This window comes from Anguilla rostrata, chromosome 1 (assembly GCF_018555375.3).
Source record: "Anguilla rostrata isolate EN2019 chromosome 1, ASM1855537v3, whole genome shotgun sequence".
NCBI classification, from domain to species: Eukaryota; Metazoa; Chordata; class Actinopteri; order Anguilliformes; family Anguillidae; genus Anguilla; species Anguilla rostrata.
In genome coordinates, this window is record NC_057933.1 from 45,113,803 (window position 1) to 45,137,667 (window position 23,865).

Genomic DNA, 23,865 nt, shown 5'->3' on the forward strand with positions numbered 1-23,865 from the left:
AGGCGATCTGACAAGCAATATAAATCTTTATTAGAACAAGTACAGCACAAACAGCATGTCACAAAATAGTAACGGTAGTACAAAACTTAGTTCAGAGATATTTCACTTCGGTATAATAACATAAGTAATTTTGTGGAGCCTAACACATTGTACTTACATAGCATTTGCCTCCCCTGCTGACCGTCAACGTTAACAGAATCGCTTTTCCTCACAGTTGTCATTCATTTTTGGGACAACCGAGAGGAACAGAGACGCTGTTAACGGACAGCAGATGTTGCTTCACGCTACGAAAACACAATGGAGTCGCCTCCAGAAAAGAATTTATGTTATGTCGAAGTGCAACATCTCTTTAATCGGCTAACTTGATGTGGTTAGCAAGCTAGCTATTTAGCTTTCTGGTGAACCAGAGCTAACGTTATACTTACCTTCATAACCGAATATAAACTTCTCAAAAAAGAATTTATAGCCCTTGTCCAGTTTAGACCGCTTAACGTTCACTGGCAATGCTTCGACAATGCGGATAACATCGGACAGTGAACTTTGGCAGAGCTATCAGGGACTGTGAGAACACACGTCGCCGTTTAGGCTCAATTTTTCGCTGTCAGAAATGGACTTGCGTCCGTAGCAACGGTAACCGGAAACAAAGTATCCCTACATCCGGTTTTGGTCGCCATCTTGTGAAATAGGCCTATTGCTCGTGGGCTACGAATATGTCTGATTTGACTACATTCTGGCCATCCTTGGAAGTTGCAACTTTTATACTGATCCCTTGATGCCTATAATTCACAGCAAGCGTTTCAGAATGTGAGCCCTCATGAAATGACTGAGAATATTGCAGTTAGTGAACTGCAGATATAATTTCTAAATCCTATGCGCTCGTGTGCTGTCCGCAGTTCTCTGAACTCTTTGCACTCCATTGACATCAGTTAAAAACGCAACATATCTCATTCAGTTATTTTTTATTTGAAGCATGAATATGCTGTAAAGGCTGAAAGTGTCATGTTATCAGAAGGTACGTAAACAGCTAGTTGCTTTCCCATGCCTAATTTAAACATGTTGTTTTCCTCCGACTCGAAAGGAGGCAGCACAAATAAAGTAAGTGTGTTTTACGCAGATATCTATGGTACATACATGTGACTGAATGTTGTGTGAACGCATGTTTGCGGTAGGATATCTCATATTTGGAATAGCGGTTGAACACTTTAAAATATAAACTGGATCTCAACGCATGATAAAAAAAATGAAAGTGAAGGTGCTGTGCAGAAATCCGGATGATTATGTTCGTGAAACAACGAAAGATATACAGCGTGGTAAGTCTGACTACGTAGCTAGCTGACCACGTAGTTATTAATCATCTTGCCTTTAATGTTAACTAGCTAGCTACACAATGAGCTAACGTGTCGATTTTGTGATTTCAGTCCCGAGGAACTACGACCCATCCCTCCACCCGTTTGAGGTCCCAAGAGAGTTCACCCGCGCTCTTAATGCAACCAAACTGGAGAGAGTATTCGCAAAGCCGTTTTTGGCTTCTCTGGACGGGCATAGGGATGGAGTGAACTGCATGGCTAAACACCCCACGAGCCTGGCCACTTTGCTGTCTGGATCCTGCGATGGAGAGGTGGCTACAACCGATGACTTAAAAAACAAAAACAAAACACGTGGCTAACATTATCCGTAGTCCCACTGTACGCCTGTAATTTGCTGACCGCATGAACTAAAGCGCTTCTGTAGAACCATGAACTATGAAAAACAGTGTTGTGTTACTGGTTTCGTCAGTAGTGATTTATAAATGCTGAAGTGAAACCCTAACAGCTACTGCCAGTAGATTGACTGAACATCTATCTGAGGGAATGATTGAACAATTCAGGACTATGCAGTGCTTCATCAAGTGTGTCTGCACGTTACACAACACCGTCCGTTTTACTTCATACTTTTTTGTTTATCCATGGTTAAATCCAGTGCTTAGATTGTGTATGTGGCCTTTTGTTGCTGTTACCCTGTGTTTCAGTATGTAGTCCTATCTGCAAACTTGTCCTACCTTCGCACCCTTCATCGTTAAAGAGAACCGAGACTGGCATGTGTCATCACAAAGTGCTCATAGCCAGTTATTGCTTCTAGTAATTTAACGGCTAACCAGCCGAGCTGGAAGGTCATTACATTAGCGGATCACAAGAAGTGGCACAGGGTGCTGGGTTTGTCCAGTTCGGCAGAGGAGTTACTCTTGCACAGTGAGTCAAGGTATACTTTAATGACTGAAACCCATTGTCACTATGGCTAACTCATAGTGACGCACAACTCAGGATTCGGTTTTGGGCACTGGGGTGCATCACTGCACTGAGAGAGTGCCTTCACCAGATTCAGGACCAGGACCCTACGCTTTAACACTGAGTTCTGTCTCCCCTATCTTTGATAGAGAGGACTGACCAAGTTCAGAACACCCATTGACACAGTATTGATGGCAATGGATATACTCTTCTTGGGCATTCTTCATTAGTGTCCATAACGAAGCATCAAACAGGGATGTTTAACTGAAATAGGCCACTGACGCTTCATCGAATTAAGAGGCACAGAGGACAAAAGTGTCATAGGTGCTCGCTGAGAGGTTAGCCTAGAGAATCAATTTCATTCCCTTGCTGAATGTTCAATACCCTGTTTTTTGTTAAGGTTAAGTTTTCAGTGCAAATAGAACACTGGTGTTTTTCATTGTGGAACAGCATTGCCCTCATCTCTTGGATTAGTTTTTTTCCCCCATGTGACCTTTGACTTCGGCTGAGGGTTGTCATTTTGTGCCGCGCAGGTGAAAATGTGGAACCTGACCAATCGGGAATGCACGCGGACGCTCCAGGCGCACGAGGGGTTCGTCAGGGGCATGTGCGCTCGCTTCTGCGGCACCTCCTTTTTCACGGTACTGCACTCGCCCGGCCCTTTTCCCTTCTCTCCCGTTAATGGCATGTTCCTCTCCTTTTCCCTTCTCTCCCGTTAATGGCACGTTCCTCTCCTTTTCCCTTCTCTCCCGTTAATGGCATGTTCCTCTCCTTTTCCCTTCTCTCCCGTTAATGCCATGTTCCTCTCCTTTTCCCTTCTCTCCCGTTAATGGCATGTTCCTCTCCTTTTCCCTTCTCTCCCGTTAATGGCATGTTCCTCTCCTTTTCCCTTCTCTCCCGTTAATGGCATGTGCCTCTCCTTTTCCCTTCTCTCCCGTTAATGGCATGTTCCTCTCCTTTTCCTTCTCTCCCGTTAATGCCATGTTCCTCTCCTTTTCCTTCCTCCCGTTAATGCCATGTTCCTCTCCTTTCCCTTCTCTCCGTTAATGGCATGTTCCTCTCCTTTTCCTTCTCTCCCGTTAATGGCATGTTCCTCTCCTTTTCCCTTCTCTCCCGTTAATGGCATGTGCCTCTCCTTTTCCCTTCTCTCCCGTTAATGGCATGTTCCTCTCCTTTTCCCTTCTCTCCCGTTAATGGCATGTTCCTCTCCTTTTCCCTTCTCTCCCGTTAATGGCATGTTCCTCTCCTTTTCCCTTCTCTCCCGTTAATGCCATGTTCCTCTCCTTTTCCCTTCTCTCCCGTTAATGCCATGTTCCTCTCCTTTTCCCTTCTCTCCTGTTAATGGCATGTTCCTCTCCTTTTCCTGCTGCTTCACCGCAGCATTTGGCTTTTTCCCAGGTGGGGACAAATTTGGTTTTCGCCGAAGCACTGTAAACAGGAACGGCCATTATCGGCAACGTCATCAGTTTTATTTATACCTCGCCTTTCCAAAATCCAAGGACAGCATGGGTTACATGATAAAACGGGACATTATCAAAATGAAATGCAATATAAAAAAAATATATATAGCAGTACAGTAAAAGTCCAACACCACAGTTAACTACAACACCGAGACACTCAACTAAAACATGACAGCCTCATTGTGCAAGTCTTTTGCTGTCTGATATTTATTTGCAATAAATTCTAAATATACCTTAGATGCTACAACATAAAAGAAACTTGTGTCCATGGTGTATATATTTTTCTTTGTTCTCTTTAAAGGGGACCTTGGGCTGAGAAAGCCAGGGAAGGTCTTTGCTTGGATGTAGCAATAATAAATAATAATGATCATGTCAAAACTAATGTTGGAATTAACAATTACTACAAGACGGTCCTAATGTCACTAATAATTGTATACAAACCTTAATGCTGTTTCCAAATCAGCCATGCATAGAGTATGTATTTCATGCATGCTTGGTCACACCGTGTATATTGAAGCTGTTGATTCTCCCTTTGGAATGGGCAGAGGTCTGGTGTGTGAAATGAGCGTTTCCTGTGTGCCTGACTCTGGGTTACAGGTTGGTGATGATAAAACCATCAAACAGTGGAAGATGGAGGCCCCGTCCTATGGAGAGGAAGAGGAGCCTCTGAACACTATTCTGGGGAAGGTAGGGGCTCGAGTGTAACATTAGCATATGCTTTCTCACATGCTCTTGTGGAACCTTTATGGCATATTCCCTGATTAAGGATCCCAATTTTTACATGAAGCGGGACTTTAATGTTAGGAAAAAGCTGTGTGTTAGCCTGTCTTCTTGTCAGGCTCATAAGTTTACAGTCCTATGAGCCTGACCAGGCTGGTAGTCCGTAGTCATGATCTTGTATATGTGCAGCTTCAAGTGGAGTCTGGAAAATTCTCCAGCCATACGTCTGTAAATGAACTCAATTCTGGTCAAGACTGCTATAGATATGCTTAAGATGCTCGAGCTGGATGACTGAGTTTGTGAACCCTGATCGTTCCTGGCAGGCTGTGTACACAGGCATTGACCATCACTGGAAGGAGGGCATCTTTGCCACATGTGGCCAGCAGGTGGACATCTGGGACGAGCAGAAGAGCAGCCCCATCCGCACCTTCAGCTGGGGGGTGGACAGCTTCAGCTCAGTTCGATTCAACCCTGTGGAGGTGACCTTCTGCACTTGTGCTCTCTTTCTCTCTCTCTCTCCCTCCCTCCCTCTGTCTCTGCCTCTTTTTCTTACGTGTGTGTTTGTGTGCGTGTATGCAAGTGCACTTGCGTTGCTTATCTGTGCATTTGGCAGTATGCTAGTGCTCGCCATTATACATCTCTGAGCACTTGGATGCACCCGCGCGTGTCTGTATGTCAGTGACTGCGTGTGCACGGTTTCACCGTTCCCTGCCGTTCTCCTACAGACACATCTACTTGCCAGTTGTGCGTCTGACAGAAGCATCGTGCTGTACGACATGAGGGAAGCCACTCCACTCAAAAAGGTGAACCGGAGTCTCCTTCGCTCTGTGGTGTTTAGTGTGTCGGTTTGTTCCTGACTGCACCACCCCATGTCCCCCACAGGTCATCATGAAGTTGAGGAGCAACACTTTGTGCTGGAACCCTATGGAAGCTTTTCATTTCACCTGTGCTAATGAAGATTACAAGTAAGCTACTGCAGAAGTTGGTTGTTATTGTTGCTATTGTACGCTCCTAGGAATTTGAAATGGTAGAAGTGAATGTATGCTCCAAGGGGTTTGAAATAAGTCACAGTTTGACAGTTTATAAAAGTTGACAGCCTTCATCTGTTTTTTCTTTTGGTCTGAACAGGTTGCTGATAGTACATTTTTGTTGGACGTGACAACCTCCTTTTTCTTCTCATAGTTCCTGCTGGCTATATTTACAGTAGTGCCAGGCTCATCACTGCGTCAAGCCTCTTATTGTGGTTCTGTTGCATTCCATTACGTTACTGGCATTTAGCAGACGTTCTTATCCTGAGCGACTTCACAGCGGCATTTTTGCATAGTATCCACATTTACAGGAGCAATTCAGGTTAAGTGCCTCGCTCTGGGGGACAACAGCAGTGTCCCTACCTGGGAATCGAACTTGCAGCCTTTGTTACAGGCTCAGTTCCTAACCCATTCTATTACACTGCTACCGTTTGAATCACTTGAATCGGTGTAGTAGTCCTTTCCAGCTCAGTGGGAGTCACCAGTCGAAAAAGACTAATTTAAAATTTGGTCCTTCGCGAGGCTAGGGTCGGCACATCCTGGCTTGGAGCCCGACTCGTTCTCAGGCTTGTGAGCTGACCCCTCTCCGTCTGCCTGCTTTCAGCCTGTACACCTTCGACATGAGGAGGCTGGACGCTCCCAAGATCGTGCACATGGACCACGTCTCGGCCGTCCTGGACCTGGACTACTGCCCCACGGGCACGGAGTTCGTCTCGGCCAGCTTCGACAAAACGGTCCGCATCTTCCCCAAAGACCAGGGCCGCAGCAGGTCAGTGCGCCCCCCCCACTCCCCTCCACCGGTCGCTGCTCGCTCCTTTGCTGCAGTCCGCTCTCTGTCCGCTGCTCTATCTCCTCGTCTTGCTCCGGCTCGAGCAGCTTGCAGGACCTGGCAGGATCGATATCACGCGCCAAAACCAGCCAGCCTTCAACACGTATCTTTTTATCCGCAAGTCCACGCTGCCGTGCTTTGATTAATGGGAGGTCCATCCCTTTTGAATAATACAGTTTTCACCTTTAGAGACGACAAGGGCGAGTAGGCCGGGGAGACGGAGCGTAGGACAGTGCTAGCAAGAATGGGTACATTTGGGCAGTCTGGCCTGTTTTAAAACAGGTTCTCGTTGTTTGAATTTCTTGAGCTGTTTGTTGGCCACTCTTGGTAATGAATGATTTGTGTCTTACAGATGAGGTTGACATGTGTTGTGGTATGGTTGACTTTATATTATTAAATAGCCTGGCAGTGAGAGACTGAGTGACCTTGTGCATCTGCCCTGGAATGCTAGAAACCTAGCGTGCTGTAGAAAAGACTTCGGAACTGTTGTACACCTGCTAAAGAAGCACTATGGCCGCCAGTCTGCAAAGCCCAAATTAAATGAATTGTTTAATGCAAGTGGTAGTGATCGGTGCATGGTGGGGGTATTGAACCTATCGCTTGGATTTTGTGGCTGTCCATTGATTTTGGTAGAGTGTTTAAGTGGCCCTGTGGGTGATTTGGTGGAATCTTCCAGTCTACTGAACACGGAAGTGTGTTAAAGGTGAACCCAGCGGAAGCAGGGATCTTGATAAATAACTTGGTAGAGATTACACTGACTGTCTGATGAATGAAGTGAAAATCGTGGAAAGCGATGGTGATCCTAGGCAAAAGGCAGAAATGGCAGTGATATGTTTTCTGGGTGAAGTAAAAAATCTAAAGTTCTGGTCCTCGATTTTTATTGGTCCGTGGTTTGGGCCTGGGACTGGTGGCTTAACTTTCTATAAAGACTGATTTGAATAATTATCAGTAATGCATCTTGGATAATTCTGGCCCAAAGCATGTGCTTTTATGGAAAATATCTGTATACTGTTTGAAAAAGAATGGCTTAAAATTTTGGGTTTTCCAGTTACAAGGTTGGCTTAATGCTAATTTTCAAACAAATACGACTTAAGTTTGAGTTTAAGTTTCTCGCAGAACCATGCATGAAAGTCTATTCAGAGTGTCAGTGTGGCCACGAGGAGGGCAGTTAAGGCCAATGGCAATCACACAGTGCCATCATTTTGGAATGGGAAAGTGAGAGCATTTACTGTATGACAATATGCTGAAAGCAGTAAGTGCCATGAATATATATATTATTTATTTTATTTTATTTTTTGCTAAATTGTGATTTTGTTTACTGGGAATGTTGTTCCATGCAACGTGTCCTCTTTCCTACCCAATCCCCTGAGCACAATGCTGTTTGCTTCCCAGTCATAGTTTTAAAAATGATGCGTCTGTGTGGACATGTGTGTTCTTTCGCGGTCTATACCTCATTGTACACGTAACCAGCATGTATTGAATCGCTATGGCGGTTTTTCGGTGAGCTGACAGCCTTTTCCCGTTTGTGGCCGCAGGGAAGTGTACCACACCAAGCGCATGCAGCACGTCATCTGTGTCAAGTGGTCGTCCGACAGCAAGTACATCCTGACCGGGTCGGACGAGATGAACATCCGCCTGTGGAAGGCCAAGGCCTCGGAGAAGCTGGGAGTGGTGAGTCCCTCCTGTCCTGCTGCACTCTTCTCATCCTCTAGGTGGCGCCAGCCAGAAACGCACTTCCTAATAAAACGGTGGCCGCAAGTCCGTTTTCAGAGAGTGGAGCCTCTGTTATCATGAATTAAAACTTGAATACTTGAGGTTTACCAAGGTTGGTTAGCTAGCTTACGAGGGACAAATTTAGTAGTGTGCAGCCTGCGATCAGGGTATTTTTACTACCCAACTCAAAAGCTGTTCCAGACACTGTATTGCTAGCTGTCTAGTTGGCTTTTACATACGATTTGTTGTTAATATTGAACCTTGAGGACAGACAGGTCAGGGGAATCGTGCAGATCATGCAGTGACCCCAGCTATTCACGTAAAAGCTGCTTACTTTTCTTGGACGTCTCTTCAGTTGGATGGGACATTAATGAATAGTCCCTCTGTGTGGTGCTATAAGGGCCATAGCTGTGTGTAGTGTGGCTATGATGGAGTGGGATGGTTGCCCTGCTGCACAGCTCCACCATTCCCATCACCAGAAAACAGCTGTAATGGCTTGCGGTAGCTGGTGTTTTATCTCAGAATCTTGTTTTATCTTGTTGGTAATTATCCATAACTTATCTTGTCTGTTACGAAACCTCTGTTGACCATGATTAATTTTAGGACATGAGGTTGCGCATTCACTCAACTCACTTTTGTTGTTTTTTTTAAATGTTGATTTCAGGCTTCTGAAAGTCTTAGCGGGTTAGCCGTTTTGTCACATTCAGTTAATCCTTCCTGATTTCTGAGTTTTGAGCCTTACCTTGTTTTGCCTAGTGCAGTCCTGTCAATTTAGTAGTCATGCCTTAGGGTAAAAGGCAAATAGTGGTTTTCTGCGAATCGGTAACCTTCACAGCAGAAATTACAGTTCCCCTCTCAATTCCTGGCTATAACTTAACACCCAAGCAGAAAATGCCAAGCCATGTCTGTAACACACAGGCATAGTAAAATACGTGTAGCAGCACCAGTAGTTCATCCCACAGTGATCATTATTAAATGGTTCGTTTCTTGAGACTTCATTTTCCCAAACACATTGGCTAGTTTGTCTTGAACATCCTTACATTGTTAATATTGGAACATTGTCTTACATTGGAAATTGTCCTATGAAATTAAAATTTGTCTGTTGGATTTGTCCTACCGTCAGTTTACATGGTCAGTTGGTCTTCATATAAGGATTAATAAGCATTAATGCCTCTTCCTAATATAACTCTGCTATAAACACCTACACCCCACATACTGTAAGGCAGGGCTATTTTGGCCCTTAAACCGAACCGCTTGCATTTAAAAACTCCGCTGGGAGACCATTATTGTCACACAAAACTGCTTTGAGGATTCAGCAAGATAAGTCATTTTGTTGGCCCAAGTACCAAAAAAAAAAAAAAAGAAGAAAAAAAGCCATCGTCGAGTTGAATTATGAGGCGAAAACCTAAGTGTAATAATGGCTGCCTTCCCATCCGATGACTGATCTCCTCTCTTCCTCTACGCGGCCCCTCTGATCCCTCGCTCTTTATTCCTCTAATGCGGCCCGGCAGAGGATGGAGCTGCCAACTTTCGGCACGTGTCTTCCTGCAAGTACACAAGGCGAGATTTATTTGCAGGGCCCCCGCGCTTAAGAGGGTCGGAACGGGCCCTGCTCCTATCAGCAGTCTTGAAACGGGCCAATCACTTAAAGCGAGGTTGCCGTGGAAATAATGAAGCATTAACAATCAAATCGTCCTCCGCGCTGCTGCGGCGGGGCGATTAATTAAGAGGGAGGAAGTGCTGAATCAAGAGTCCGTCCCGCTCCCTCTCTGGCGCGCGTCGCGGGAGACTCGCCGATTCCGGCGGGAAATCCGCGTCCCAGCAACCTGGGGGGGGTTTGGACATTGGTATGTAGTGACCACGTAGCCCCCCCCCCTTCCTTTTAGTCTTAGAGTTTGCAAAACAATCGGAGGTTCACCAAGTTCTTTTAATGCTTGTTTTGTCAGACTGAATGATTTCCTTTTGATTTTCAGTCGACAGGGATCCCTGTCTTGTCCTTTTCGCCGTGATATCGGGTTGTTTTTCCTCCTTTAGTCTCCTTGAGATATTGCATGGAAGTAAAACCAATGGGCTTGTTGATACATTTTTTTAAAAATAGTTCTTCTTCTAGAGTTCATATTTAAGTGCTTTTGAAATACACATCATCCCAAAAAAAAAAAAAAAGGCAATTAGCCGTCAGAATGCTGAGTGGTTTCCGGAGACTTCTGACGATCCGACGGCCGCCGCCGTCTCGAAGTCGCCCCGGCCCGCCGCGGTCAGCGCGGGAGCGTAAAGGATTTCATAAATAACGTTAACGGGCTGCCCGTTTCTGTCGAGGGAAGCAGCGCGATTCTACTGGGATCAGCAGCCGCGGGAGTTTCTTAAACAAATTGAGCTTAAGAAAATCGTTGCTTTTAATTAGAATAAAAGGCCTGAGAGAGCGGGCGCTCGAGACGGCGGAGAGCGGGGGAAGCGCCCCGGCTCGGGGATTTATGGGAGGAAGAGAAACAGTTGGACCCAGACTCAGTCTGTTCCAGACCTTACTGTACGCCAGGGACCCGCTCAGGACCTCTGCCTTGAGTGTCTTAAAGACCCAGACTGACTCGCGCAGTTGAAAAGGGGAGTCAAGCTTTTATTTTTATTAGCGCTTTTATTTTATAAAATGTGTTATTAGCCCACAGGTATTGTGTGATTATTTATTTATTTTTTTTCATTGAAGCTTGAGATTTTTGTTTTCTTTATCATACGAAATTTTGGTGGCTGCATCAAAAAAAAGGATGGCTTCTGTCGATTGTCGTTACTAATCAACTTCTCAGTCAAGGTGAGCGTCATCACAGTTCGTGAACCTGGAAAGAGGTCACTGTGAACTAAACATTGATTCCTCAATCATGAGCAGCGCTCACCTAGTTTGATGCCCTCACTGTTTTAATATTTAAATGTCTGGTAGGTACAACCGAAGACATTTCCCTGTGGCTTTCTAGTATAAATACACTTTGGACCTTGTGGTTAATTTGAATGGCATGTAGAGCTTAAGGGGTGAAAAAGCATCAGCCACACGTGGACATCAATTTCACTTTTTTGTAATTACATGATTACGCTGGAAAAAAAAAAAAAAATATATATATATATACTATATTGATGAAAGTAGATGTCTTCAGCTGCTGAGTTGCATTAATACAGCGTTTCCCTACCGGTGTGCCGTGTGAAAAATCCTTTAAAAAATTTTTATATGTTAAAATGAATTTTAAAAAACTTAAATGAACAAATCCCATTCACAAAAGCCCAAATAAATGTCATTATCACTTAATTAAAACCCCAAAAGAACATTTAGGCCTACTGTTGGCACGTCACATCAATGTAAGTACGTCGCTCGCGGTTTTTTTTTCTGTCGACGTGGTGTGCCGTGAGATTCTGTAAATTTGGAAAGTGTGCCGCAGAAGGAAAAAGGTTGGGGAAACGCTGCATTAATAAAGTAGTAATATATATTCATGTGCATGTTATGCCTTTTCATCGTTTTCTTCTTAGAGAAGATTAGCAATGACTAGCGTGTAAAATGACGCACGTACAATGGGTAGTTTTGCCTGTGTACACCCCGATTATGCATTCCTCTGCTTTGTACTGACAGTACAAAAAAATTCCGAAACGTCTCTAAGTCTGTCTCTTGGCTTGCTGTTCAGATCCAAGAGGGCTGTGGGTGTAAATGGGTCAGTCAAAACCGTCTGTTTATGCGTCAGTGGAATTTCTTCTTCGCAGCAAAGGCCGGCCGACATTTTTCTCCCTCTCAGCAGCGCATTATGTAGGGGCAGATTAGATCTCCCCCAGTTTGGGCAGATGGCCCACACAATTTCACATAAGGTCACAGAGGTGGTCATTTGAGAAGTTTGCAGTTTGAAATGAGATTGCGCACTCGTTAATTTCGGAGAGACAGTTCTCAGGTTATACTATGGACTGCATTTATTAGTAACTCGTACCTCTCGATGTACTGTGCGTAAAAGCGCGTTTTTCATTCCTATTGCCCAAGGGCCCGCGCACTGCCTGTTTCATTGACCTGGTCTAGCCTTTCTCAGCTGTGCGAGCCGTGGGTCTCTCTCTCTCTCAGCGATGAGGAGCGTTTGACCTTCCTCTCTCTCTCGCCCCCTCAGCTGTCCCAGAGGGAGAAGGCCGCCCTGGACTACAGCGAGAAGCTGAAGGAGAAGTTCCAGCACCACCCGCAGGTGCGCCGCATCGCGCGGCACCGCCACCTGCCCAAGGCCGTGTACAGCCTGAGCAAGGAGCTGCACGTCATGAAGGAGGCTCGGCGCAGGAAGTGAGTGCGCCGCCCGTGGGCCATGGAAACTGTATGGGCCCAGTGTCTGTTCGTCACCCATTGACTTTCCATGGGTTTGAGAAAAGTGTTTTCAAACCACAGAAGTGCAGTTTTCGTGCTGCCGTGTTGTACAAATCGCAGCCAGAGATTGTGCAGTAGGGAAAAGGGTTATACTACTCAACTGTTGTTGAAAGTGCTTTTTTACAGTTCGATTTAAACCTGGCATAGGTGGCACAAAACTTGCTAGTTTGTCAGTTCTAGTGGCTGTAACAGTGTTACAATCACGAGTCTTGACCAATTAAGGCCCCAGTTATTTGGCTGAATATTTGAGATGTGTGGCTTTGTATAGACTAGTACTCTTACATACTGCGGACTTCCTGTTGCCAACGGGGTCAGTATTCCTGCCATGCTTTCGAGCACGAGCAGCTGGCCTTGCTTGGCATGACTGCAGTGAAAACCCTCCATTTGCACTAGACCTGCACTGGCCTCACTCCAACCATTAACAATGCCCTGTATAGTTCTCGTGTATTATCTGCAGTTGGAGGGCGACCTGCCAGTGTAAATCTGGCCTCTCCGTACACGCTCTCCAAATGAAAAGGCAAAGGATATGTTGCTTGTTGTTTGCACTTTACCCTCCAGTGGCCCAGCTGGTTTTACAGTAGTAATTTATTTGACCAAAGAAACGTCACAGCCAACCCAAAACATTCTCAAAAAACCATTCCAGTAACATTGTGAGAACATTTTGTTTTGGCTGGGAAGTTTCCCTGTTCAAACACGCTACTCCTGCTATTGCTACTTGATAAATGCTATTGGATGGTTTTAGTACTGCTGGATAGACGCTGCAAATAGCTACAGTGTCTTTTGTGTCAGTTGGTATGTCATCGTAATGTCATCAGTGTTATTCCAGTGTGTGGTTATCGACAAGCATTGCTGTATCACTTATGAATTATTATATTGCCCTTATGAAAGGACCATTCTTTTAACATTCTTTTATCTCATGACTGTGAGTATTAGGCGACTTTGAGAAGAGTTAAATGCATGTTCAGACATTTGCATACGCTGCATCCTTAGCTTTGCTTTTTTCAGATACTCAGACGAGGCCAACTGTAGCGCCTTGCGGTCGTGACGGGAATCGTTGCGCACGGCGCTCCGGGTCACTCATTACCTTCCCCTGTTGTTTTCCAGGGAGAGGAACGTGCGCAAGCACAGCAAGCCCGGATCCGTTCCCGTGGTGACGGAGAAGGAGAAGCACGTGGTGACCGTGGTCAAGTAGAGCGGCGCGCGGTCCGGCCGCTCCCCTGCTCCCGCACGCTAGAGACCCTTAAACCGCCTTCCCAGAGACTGACCGGCAGAGTTGCCAGATTGGGCGAATACCTGCCCATTTGGGATACTTTTTTATGTTATTGTGCGGGGGGAGAAAATGGTTCACTATTTACAGATCTGGCAACACTGCTGACCGGAGCATCGGTCAGTATTGGAGTATACATTCTCATTGCAATATTTATAATGGTTCAGTAAAACAACTTAAATCTCCACCCATCAACCGTCTCCCACAATTTTCATGTTTTATGTATGAAATCATCTCCATAGAACAGCGGTGACTGGAAGCTGAGCAAACCCACCATAAATGTTTGTGAATGTGAACATGGATATTTACAGAATAGTGTCATTTGGTTTTGAGTTCTGCAGTTAATACTCTTGGTACATCATTAAAAGCTCATCAGTGGAACTTTGTAGAATAAGGTGGTAAGAATTAGAAAAAGAAAAATTTATTTGACAGCAGAATCATATCCACTCAGTGGTAAAGATGTTCCTAAGGTCTGACCTACAAGTTCTTGTGGAGTCTTGTCATGCTTTATATTCTATATTTGATAAAATAAAACATCGATAAATACTCTTCTAAAGTAGGTGTGAATGGCTGTGCGAGAGTCATGAGAAAAACAACAGCAATAACAGTTTGAATACTGTTATGAAAAGGAGTTTGGTGTTTTAAGCTGAGTTTTCTGCAGTGGAGGCCATTTTGATAGTCAGTGTGGCTGAGGATGCATTCAGGCAGATGGGATTCCGGCCTCCTCTGTGTGGAGCAGTAGGTTGTCTGTGTGGGTCCCACACGGCGCTTATGGAATCTGAAAGTGTAGGGACATCAAGACCGCCCTGGCAGTGAGATCCAAACCTGAAGCACACACCTGCTTGCGTTAGCGTCAGATAGCGGTCGCCAGTTAACTAAAGCAAATTCTTCTTTTTAGCAGAATTAAGTGGTAACATTTTGCTATCCGTTATTGTGTAAATGTGGATAAAATCGCTTAAGCTTGTAATGCAATTTGGATGGAATTTATCTGTATTGTCAATGTCCAGTGCACCCCGGGAAAAATAATAAGGGTCATAGAAACTGTGACATGGAATTGTATGCTGGTGGAGTGAAAAATAGTATCTAATATGCTGGTGAGAAAGTACACAAGGAATTCTACAGCATAGCAGGTAACAAGCCACCAGGAAGCAAGCTGGAAAAGTCACATATTCAAAGTTAACCTGCCCGGTAATGAGAACAAGAACTCTGACCTGTTCCTCTAATTGGTTGTGTTCTGGCCTTGTGAAATTACTGGAGCCTATCACACCTCTCCTTGCATTTCTGTCCCCGTGTGAACTACAGGTTAACGGTTGTGCAAGGACAATTGATGTGATTCTGATGTTAGAATGGGTGATGGCACAGAATGCTTGTCATTTAATGAAAGATTAGCCAATCAAGTTGGTAAAAGTATTTTAATGTACCCAGTTAAAATTTTTAAATTTTTTAAAATGTTGTAGATCAAGTCTGATATTTCTTGGAACTATTTTCCTTATGTGAGGTTATTTTCTATGGCATAATGTGTGTTGTGCTCTCCTTTTTTTGTGTGAATAGTAGCCCATTGAGCAGGGGTGTCAAACTGGGGCCATAGTGTCTGCAGGTTTTTGTCATTTCCTTTCACTCAGCTGCCAATTAAGGCCTTGAGAACAAGGTCTGTGGATTCCTTAGCCAATCAATGAAACACCTGTGCAGAGAATACCCCAAAACCCAGCAGAAACTGCATCCCTGCAGGACTGGAGTCAAACCAGAAGACGCTGCGGCCCTCCAAGACTGGAGTTAAACCAGCAGATGCTACAACCCTGCAGGACTGGAGTTAAACAAGCTGACACTGCAGCCCTCCAGGACGAGTTAAACCAGCAGACACTGCAGCCATCCAGGACTGGAGTTAAACCAGCAGACACTGTGGCCCTCCAGGACTGGAGTTAAACCAGCAGACGCTACAGCCCTGCAGGACTGGAGTTAAACCAGCTGACACTGCGGCCCTCCAGGACTGGAGTTAAACCAGCAGACACCGTGGCCCTCCAGGACTGGAGTTAAACCAACAGACACTGCAGCCCTCCAGGACTGGAGTTAAACCAACAGACACTGCAGCCCTCCAGGACTGGAGTTAAACCAACAGACACTGCAGCCCTCCAGGACTGGAGTTATACCAACAGACACTGCGGCCCTCCAGGACTGGAGTTAAACCAACAGACACTGCGGCCCTCCAGGACTGGAGTTAAACCAACAGACACTGCGGCCCTCCAGGACTGGAGTTAAACAAGCCGACACTGTGGCCCTCCGGGACTGGAGTTAAACCAGCAGACACTGGCCCTCCAGGACTGGAGTTAAACCAGCAGGCGCTACAGCCTTTCAGGACTGAAGTTAAACAATCCGACACTGTGGCCCTCCGGGACTGGAGTTTTACACCTGTGCCATAGAACGAAAATGAAGGTGCTGCTTGAAGTTGTATTATTTTGCCAATAGGGGGTGCTTGTCTCTCTGCATCAGTCGAACACTGTGCAGTAGGTAGTGATTTCCTATCAGATGGAACATCAATTCAAGGTCCTGACTTTTTAGGTCATTTAGAGTGCTGTGATACTTTTGTAATATAGGAGTGCCACCATCTTAGGCTCCTGAAAATTTCCTTGTGTTGTCACTTAACATTTTTGTGGTATTTCTTATGGTTCATAAAGGTTGCATCAATGGTGAAATGCCAAGTGAAATTTACTGATTATGAAATCTGAGAAAAGCATTATCCACACGTGAGACTCGACAGTATTCAGAGCAAGAGTTCAAAATAGCTGATCATTTTGGTATAAACGGTCTTGAACACTTATGAATGGGTCCAGTCGAGGTTTACCTGCCACATACATTTGTTTAGAATTACAACAGGAAACTAGTGCAAGCGTTAGTATGATAAGATTTGGATAAGAAGACATAATCTTTTGGATCAGTGTATAATCTTGAGCATTCCATCTTGCTTGTAAACACAAACAATTGTGGTCTTTGAACGATGACGGATAATGCGTTGCTAGGGTTTAGGTCTGAAACACAATAACATGGGTGGAAATATTCAGGTTCATAAAACTCCATTGTTAAAAAAAAAAAAAAAAAAACCTTAAATAATTTAAGCAGTAGAAATGTGATCGTGAACATATGCGCACCACAGTATACCATAGGTTAGTAGCCTAAGGTACACATTAAAGGATGCGCTCCTTTTTTACGCATCTCTTGAGTCATAATTATTTTCAATCAAGCAGGATATCCCACAACCTAACTTCTGAGCCTATTTGGTAGCTTACATTAGAATATAGGCTAGGCTACAATGCGTGTGGTTTCTTTGCTCTTCCCAGCGCTGCAGAGGTTGAATTCTGTCAGGAAAACCACGCTGTTCAGTGGGCAGAATGATGGAGGGTTTCAACATGTGTTAGGGCTAATAACACTAATTCACGTTGACATGGTTTGTCTCCAGGACTGGTTTACTTGAGGTAATCTATATATTGATAAATGGTTGATGCACCTTTCGTCGTCTTACGACTTATTTTTTAGATAGGTCGTAGGTCTACTTCGACTACCGTTTTATATGCTGTTAGTTCGACTGACCCAGCTTCGACTGCTTATCCAGCCCATGTTTTCGACGTAATCTCTCCTATAGCCTACTGTCAATGAACAAGCCTTAGTTCCTCTCTTCCGCTCCCGTCGTCAGGAGCCGCTCGGCTTTGCTCTACGTATTTCCATTGCTCCGCCCACCCGCCCCTTCGGGATTTTTTCATTGCATCCATTTTTGTGCATTTAAGAAATCTCCAAGAATTAACAACCTGGAGCAGACCGAGAAAGAGGAGGAGGAGGAGGAAGGACGCGAAAGAAAACAAACAGAAAAGGACTCCTCATTTTCAAGATGCGAATAACCTCTTCCTAGAAGATGACCGCGATGGGTTAGAAGGGATTTAACATGATTGCGAAATAAAAAGGCAAGAGTTTGTTTTATGGGCTACTGCTCTGGGAATGCATCATTGGATGAATAGTGAGAAGTATGTTTGGAATACTTACAGCCAGCGGAACTGATCGTTTCTTCAAAGAGATAAGGGGCATTTATCGGACAGCTTTTCTTTCTTATCCCCTCATTGAGGAATTGGGGTGTTTTGAAAATCCATTGTGTGAATCTGGCGATTCATATGGGTTTTGGCTGTTTTATCACAGTGTTCAATGATAGCATGGGCTCATTATTATTCTCGTATACAGTCTTGATGTGCTCCATAGTTCGAATTGTGAAAGAAAAGCACAGATACTTGTGTCAACGTCAAAGACACGGGTATGTTATGGATTATGTTAGGCTATGTTACATTAACAAGTGTGATGCCTACTTGCGTTGGTAGGCAATTCGAAGCTTACCAAAGTTGCGTTTCGTTAAGTTGCCCTTTTGCTCATTATTGATCATACACATAGGTCATTTATATGGACGTGTGTGTGTATTGAGGTAAAATGCATTAATCAATAGCTACTGTGTCAGTTTTAGAGTTCCGGGTGGTTTCAATCCCCTATTCTCCCGCGCACTCTAGTTTTCGGAAGATATCAACTGTTTTGTATGCGTACTTTTTTCAATTAAATTAAGTTTATTCTATTGCTGGTTGTTGATTTTTTTTTAGCAATTGTATCTGAAGATGTCGGCTCCGCTCGGGCCCCGGGGCGGCCCGGCCGCTCCTCCTGCGGCTGCTCACCTACCAGAGGTGCCGGACCTCAGTCATCTAACAGAGGAGGAGAGAAAGATCATCCTCGGCGTCATGGACCGACAGAAGAAAGAAGATGAAAAGGAACAGTCCATGTTAAAGTAAGCTTTGTTCAAAATCTACAAATGTTGAAGTGAAAGAGAGAACAGATGCGCTATGCGCTGGCATAGCCGAAGTAAGTTGTGTCGCTTGATATCCACAATGCAGTGATACTTCGTGGAATTACTGGCGTGTGATAGGCTACTTGAATGTTTCACACACGTATAAATAGTCGCCTACCTTAGAATGCTCAGAGTATGTCATTGTTCTTCCTTATATCTCGAAATCCAATATGGCTGCATAAATGTATAGTCAGATTTATTCTGAATATTTTAAATGTACAGTAAACACCGCGGCGAGATTGGGAATTATTAAACCGTACAGCAAAGCTTCCCAGTAGTTTTATTGTTCGTGCCGATGCGCTGTCATTAGATTTAATTATCATTTTTGGAATCCGATAATATACAGGCGTGTGCATTAGTTCTGCTGGTATACGGCTTTTTATTCCCGGCTAGTCTGCTTTTCACTACGGGCCTAGTTAGTCTGTTAGCTTTGGGTTGTGTTAACCACGGCCGCCATCTTCGCTTAAAAAAACCTTACCGACTCCTTTTAACTACATATCCAACGTTTTAATTGTCGTCTGCGAACAGAGAAAGAAGTATGTATGGTTTGAGCACCATCAAGGAGCACGCGGTCACGAAATCTTCGCTAATTCTCTGTCCAGGATGTCCGCTGTCGTGTGCAAACGGAAGGCTTTCCCCCTTCATGTTTCTGGCTGTGAACATTTTCAGCACCAGAGCGCTGTCCAGTGCTGATTAAGGTGGAGCCGAGTTTCGCAATAGCTCGTCATTATACACGTTATCAATGTTATTTCTTGTGTAGGCCTATACCTCAGCACGTCCCTTGGGAATAATTGTTTTAGCTGTCTTTTGACTTTATTTTAGTATGTTTCTGTTTACTGCGAACTCGTAACAAAATTATGCTTTAAGTGTTCATTTTTCAGGACGGACAGTGTTCAGAATTCAGAATAGCTAAATTCAGCAAGGAACAGAACAGACCTGTTCTGCGGCTTTTCTAAAACTCCTCTGATTGTGACAGCTGTCGAAGCGTTTGACAAAGGGAGGCGTATACTGTTTTGAAACAGTATTGACATTCATGGACGTACCACTGTACAAAAATAGTTCAGATAAAGTTTTGTGTAGTTCTATAAAATAGACTGGAAGTGGACGAAATTCCATTTATTTTCTCGCAAGAATGTTTCGCGGAAAATCTACCAGCATGATGACGCTTTAATTAGATAATATCGTTGGTAAATACCGGCGTACAGACCCTTCCATCTTTCAGCGTCGTTTATCACTATGCATTGGAAAATGGCCAGCTCAGCCCATGTTTGCGTGGGTGGTGTAGTTAAGTACATCGGATATGTGCCGTTACTGGGCCTGCATGAGGATTGGTTTCAGGAGCCTTTTATTATCTCTCGCTCTCACTCTCACTCACTCACACACTCTCAAGGATTGCACAGTGTGTAGTGTCACTACACAACCATATAACACTTACCTGCTCACACCCCCACTGCCTGCCCTCCATTCTGTCCAATAGCTTGACTTCTGACCTTTCTATCTCTGCATGTCCATATCCTTATCCCTTTTTTGCTTAGATGCCACAGTTAAAATAAAGATTAACAAGCATACCTTTATAAATTACAATAAAATCAAATATTAGCTGTTTAAAAAGGCAAAGGCATACGTCGAGTACATTATGAAATATAATTACAATTTAGATGCTGCAAAACTTGGCAGCAACCAGTGCAAGGCTATATTTTATTTGGGTGATGTCTAATTTTGGCCGCAGGTCTTGCATTTATTCTGATGGCTGTATGAGGGTGCTCTTTTATGTGCCTGTCCACAATTACTGTCATTTTTTTTTTTTTTTGGAGACGAGAGTTTCTGTTCCGTCTTCTGTTGCCATTTGTCACAGGTAAACATTCTGCATTCAGCTGTGCAGAATTCTATGTACTGTCTACACTTCCGGTGCTTGTATTTATTTCACGTGGCTTGGGTTACTATCAGTGGAGTCCATCATAGGTGCTCTTCTGTTATATCATCTGTGGCTTTTTTTTTTTCTGAAAGGCGTTCCAGTTGCACAGATGGCATTTTCTTGGAAGAGCATCATGGTTTCCCACTCAATCACTAGATGCAGTGGGACAGAATGGCAGCCTGTCAGCCTATTCTTCAATTTTATATAGAGTCTTTTTGGGGGGGAAGTACGAAAATGATTCCTAAATGAATCATCACTATATTAACCTTGGGCGTTGTAGATCTTAGATGCATTTAAGCCAAAACCTTTGTATTGTAGATGCTTTGTTTGAATGTATGAATACGTGGGTGTACTCTGGTTGTTTGGATACGCGTGCCGTTATTTGTCCAGTAATATGACCCAGGCTTTCAACACTGTTTTCTTTCCTGTTGTAGTGAGATTACATCACATTACATGACTGATTCAGGTCTTATTAAAAGCCGTACTCTGCGATAATGCAGGGGTGCGTTTGCGTCTGGACGGATGAGATGGAGGGGCAGTGGCTCAGGTTCAGGCTGTCATTGTGAGTTAGGGGCCTCTTCAAGCATGGCTCAGAGCAGGACAGGTGAATGGGCCAGCACCGCAGACGTGACGCTAGGCTACTTTCGGGAAGGGTTAAAGCTGCCGTTTAGGTAAAAGTCATTAGGTAAATATTTGAGGCTGGGTATCTTATTGAAGGGGGGGGGGGGAGGAGGATAGTGTGGTAAATGTGACTCATGGACATATTGCCTGCCTGGTTCCGCTCCGTGTGAATCACCGCTGCTGTTCTCACTCACTCCCGTTAAGGGGGCTGTCTGCTTTAGCCGCTCGATGACTGATGCTGAGGACGATCCCAAAGCTAGGCTGGGCCGGTGACTGCGCAACAGGTGTCAGGAGGACACAGGCCTGCTTCACGGCAGACAAAAGGTCAGCCTCTTTTCTGGGAAAGGCCTGACGTGCAAACCAGACGCAACGTCTGCGCGCTCAGAGGGGAATCGTGATTTCAACTGCCGCGCACGTACCGCCGGGCAGGCCCTTATCTGTCATTCGACAGGGTTAAATTAAGCAAACTGTGCTGAACAGAGTGCGTACACAGTAGAGTTGAATTGACACTGGGCATTTTACGGTGTAGCGTGTTGCGTCAGAGCGCTCTGTTCTCCTGGGAGATGGTTATTTCTGTGTGCGGGGACTTCATGCCGTAAGTTCCATGCAAGTTTTGTGAACTTAACACCAAAGAACCTTTCAATGTGAAAACAGTCTCACGTGCCTTGCCTTGTGAAAACTTTTGCCCAGCTCTTGAAAAGCTTCAGTTATACTTTTTAATGTCACATAGGTCACTGTAACACCTCGCGATGCTTGCAAGCAGACGTGATGATACTTGAGTTTAGAGGCCTGGTCTCTTTCATCAGCGTGGGTGTGGCCTGCCTGCTGTCTACCGAGTTTAGCATCCCCTTTGAACCAGAAGATTGTAAGATTTGATGTGAATATTTGTGGTGCATCATACATGTGTCAAATACTATTCCTTATTGGTAGCCCTGTTTTCAGTACTTTGCGCATCCTCCTTTTGCAAGGATAGAGTTGGCTTGTGTTGGCTGAGATTGCTGAGTTGGCTTGTGTTTTATGAGATTGGGAGGATCTTTGTGCATGATCACGCTTCCTGGTGGGAGGATAATAGGTTTTTGCCCAAAATGTCTTTGTTCTTGGCGGAGTCCATTACCTTACCAAGAGCCCCAGGACCCATAAACAACCCCCTCACACGAAAGAGTCGCCACCATATTTCCCCATAGCCATGACATCCTTTTCAACATACGCGCCCTTCTTCCGATGCCAAACCCACCGCTGGTTACCGTGGCCTTTTTTCTGTTTTTTAACTAATTTTTGTCAGTGGATTTTTTAGTTTGTTTTTGTTTTGTTCTGGTGTTTTGTCACCCCTTTTTTTTTTTTTACCAGACTGAGAATTTCATGTTTTTCAAAAGTGATGAATAAAGAGAGCTTTACCGAACTGCGCTGAACCACTTTCATCAGGGACAGTGCTCCTCTGTGCCCTGCTGTGTTGAGGTCTAAAGGGGTGTGGCACTATTTGGATTAAAGCGAGCTTTAATTAGGGGAAGTTGCCCAAGTCTGTTCCCTACATGGGCACTGCTCTTCTATTGCTGATGGAAAGGAAGAGGTTCTGGTTCTATTTCAGCTAAAATAGAATGCCCACCAAACCCTCCTTACCCTGAGTCATATATTCTGAAAAGCCTTTTGTGATACTGTCAAAAATCCTTTTGTAATACTATTGCAAAAGCACGAGAGACAACAACTTTTAAGGCATTTCCTGTATAGGATATGTACATGAAGACGTGTCAAAATATTTTTATGTTTTAAGTATTTTGCTTTTTTGTTTTGTTTTTTTGTACCGCAGTGTTAAGTGAAGCTCTGAAGTGCCATGTATAGCTGAATGCACTGCACATGCTCATACAGCATGAAAAGCAAAAAACACTTTGGTTGGTTACAAATGAGATTTTCCATAAAAGTATTGGTGCTTTTGTCTACAAGTGAGACGGATGGTGCCTTCACATTCCCTATTTTCTTTTCTTCTTCAATTTGAAATGCCCAGTAATAACAGATGACCCTTTTAATACGACTGACATGAAACCAAAGTGGCAAGTGCTAAATTATGAGCTATGCCCCCAAACATAAAAATAACTACTCTGTCTGAAAGAACAGCCTACTGGCCATGCGGCATTGCACATGCTGGAATTTATTTCTTCCCATGTTATGTGCTAATATTTGTATTGCACTTGAGTTGGAGGTCTGTTTCATCAGTAGTCTGCTTCTTGTTTACCCAAAAGGGGTTGCATTAGTAAGACTGCAGAAGTTACAAGAAATGCTTTGTTCTTAATGTGGATCAAGTTGAACACAACCTAAGGAGCATTCCAGTTACCTGGTCAACAAGAAAAACTGTGTATAGAACACTGAACAAAATTCAGTGGTCTTATGCCTAAATTGCAGGCACACTGAACTCATAATATTAACTCTAATGACTGTGCTGAATCATGTTGTTGTACAGATATTATGGCTACACCAGTGGAGGTAGTTTTCTGAACTGATTATAAATCAGTGGGTGAAAATAACGATTTGCTCGTTTTTTACGGGACACATTGTAAATACAATATTGTATTCAATACTGCAGTTGTCTGTGGTAGATTTAGTGTTGAGCCCATTTCTAGGCAGGAATGGCAGAAAATTAGAGGGGTTAATTGGTTAACTGTTGCCTATGAGATTTTTTGCATTGGCAGGCGCTTCACAGAATGTGATGCCCGGAGAGTTTTAGCGTTGCTATGGAGTAGCCGTGGATCTGAGTGCGTTACTCGGGAGCGGGGGCTTTAAAGCCGGAGATCGGAGACAGGGAATCCTCGCGCACTCTGTGGAG

General features: G+C 44.3%; 2 protein-coding genes across 40 annotated transcripts in view; both read left to right on the forward strand.

The window, feature by feature from the left end:
* Positions 1 to 1,100: 1,100 nt before the first annotated feature.
* Positions 1,101 to 14,196, forward strand: dcaf13 (ddb1 and cul4 associated factor 13). Its single transcript, XM_064308736.1, has 11 exons — positions 1,101 to 1,310; positions 1,419 to 1,618; positions 2,798 to 2,905; positions 4,322 to 4,411; positions 4,768 to 4,923; positions 5,170 to 5,247; positions 5,327 to 5,409; positions 6,077 to 6,241; positions 7,837 to 7,972; positions 12,136 to 12,299; positions 13,485 to 14,196. The coding sequence occupies exons 1-11, from the start codon at positions 1,229 to 1,231 to the stop codon at positions 13,570 to 13,572; spliced, it is 1,350 nt and encodes a 449-aa protein (XP_064164806.1). The 5' UTR covers positions 1,101 to 1,228; the 3' UTR covers positions 13,573 to 14,196.
* A 156-nt stretch (positions 14,197 to 14,352) lies between these two features.
* The window catches only part of rims2a (regulating synaptic membrane exocytosis 2a), a 251,613-nt gene continuing 242,100 nt past the window's right edge, over positions 14,353 to 23,865 (forward strand). For all 39 annotated transcript variants that reach the window (XM_064308375.1, XM_064308452.1, XM_064308208.1 and 36 more), the window contains exons 1-2: positions 14,353 to 17,597; positions 18,273 to 18,454. In XM_064308375.1, the coding sequence (XP_064164445.1) occupies positions 18,288 to 18,454 (167 nt within the window). In that variant the 5' untranslated portion in view covers positions 14,353 to 17,597; positions 18,273 to 18,287. The remainder of the gene's footprint in view (positions 17,598 to 18,272; positions 18,455 to 23,865) is intronic.

Bases quoted from the DNA above. Each gene is read 5' to 3' on its own strand.
- dcaf13 (XM_064308736.1), top strand. From the start codon at position 1,229: ATGATAAAAAAAATGAAAGTGAAGGTGCTGTGCAGAAATCCGGATGAT. The intron at 1,311-1,418 runs GTAAGTCTGACT...TTGTGATTTCAG, and splicing joins AACGAAAGATATACAGCGTG to TCCCGAGGAACTACGACCCA. The intron at 12,300-13,484 runs GTGAGTGCGCCG...GTTGTTTTCCAG, and splicing joins AAGGAGGCTCGGCGCAGGAA to GGAGAGGAACGTGCGCAAGC.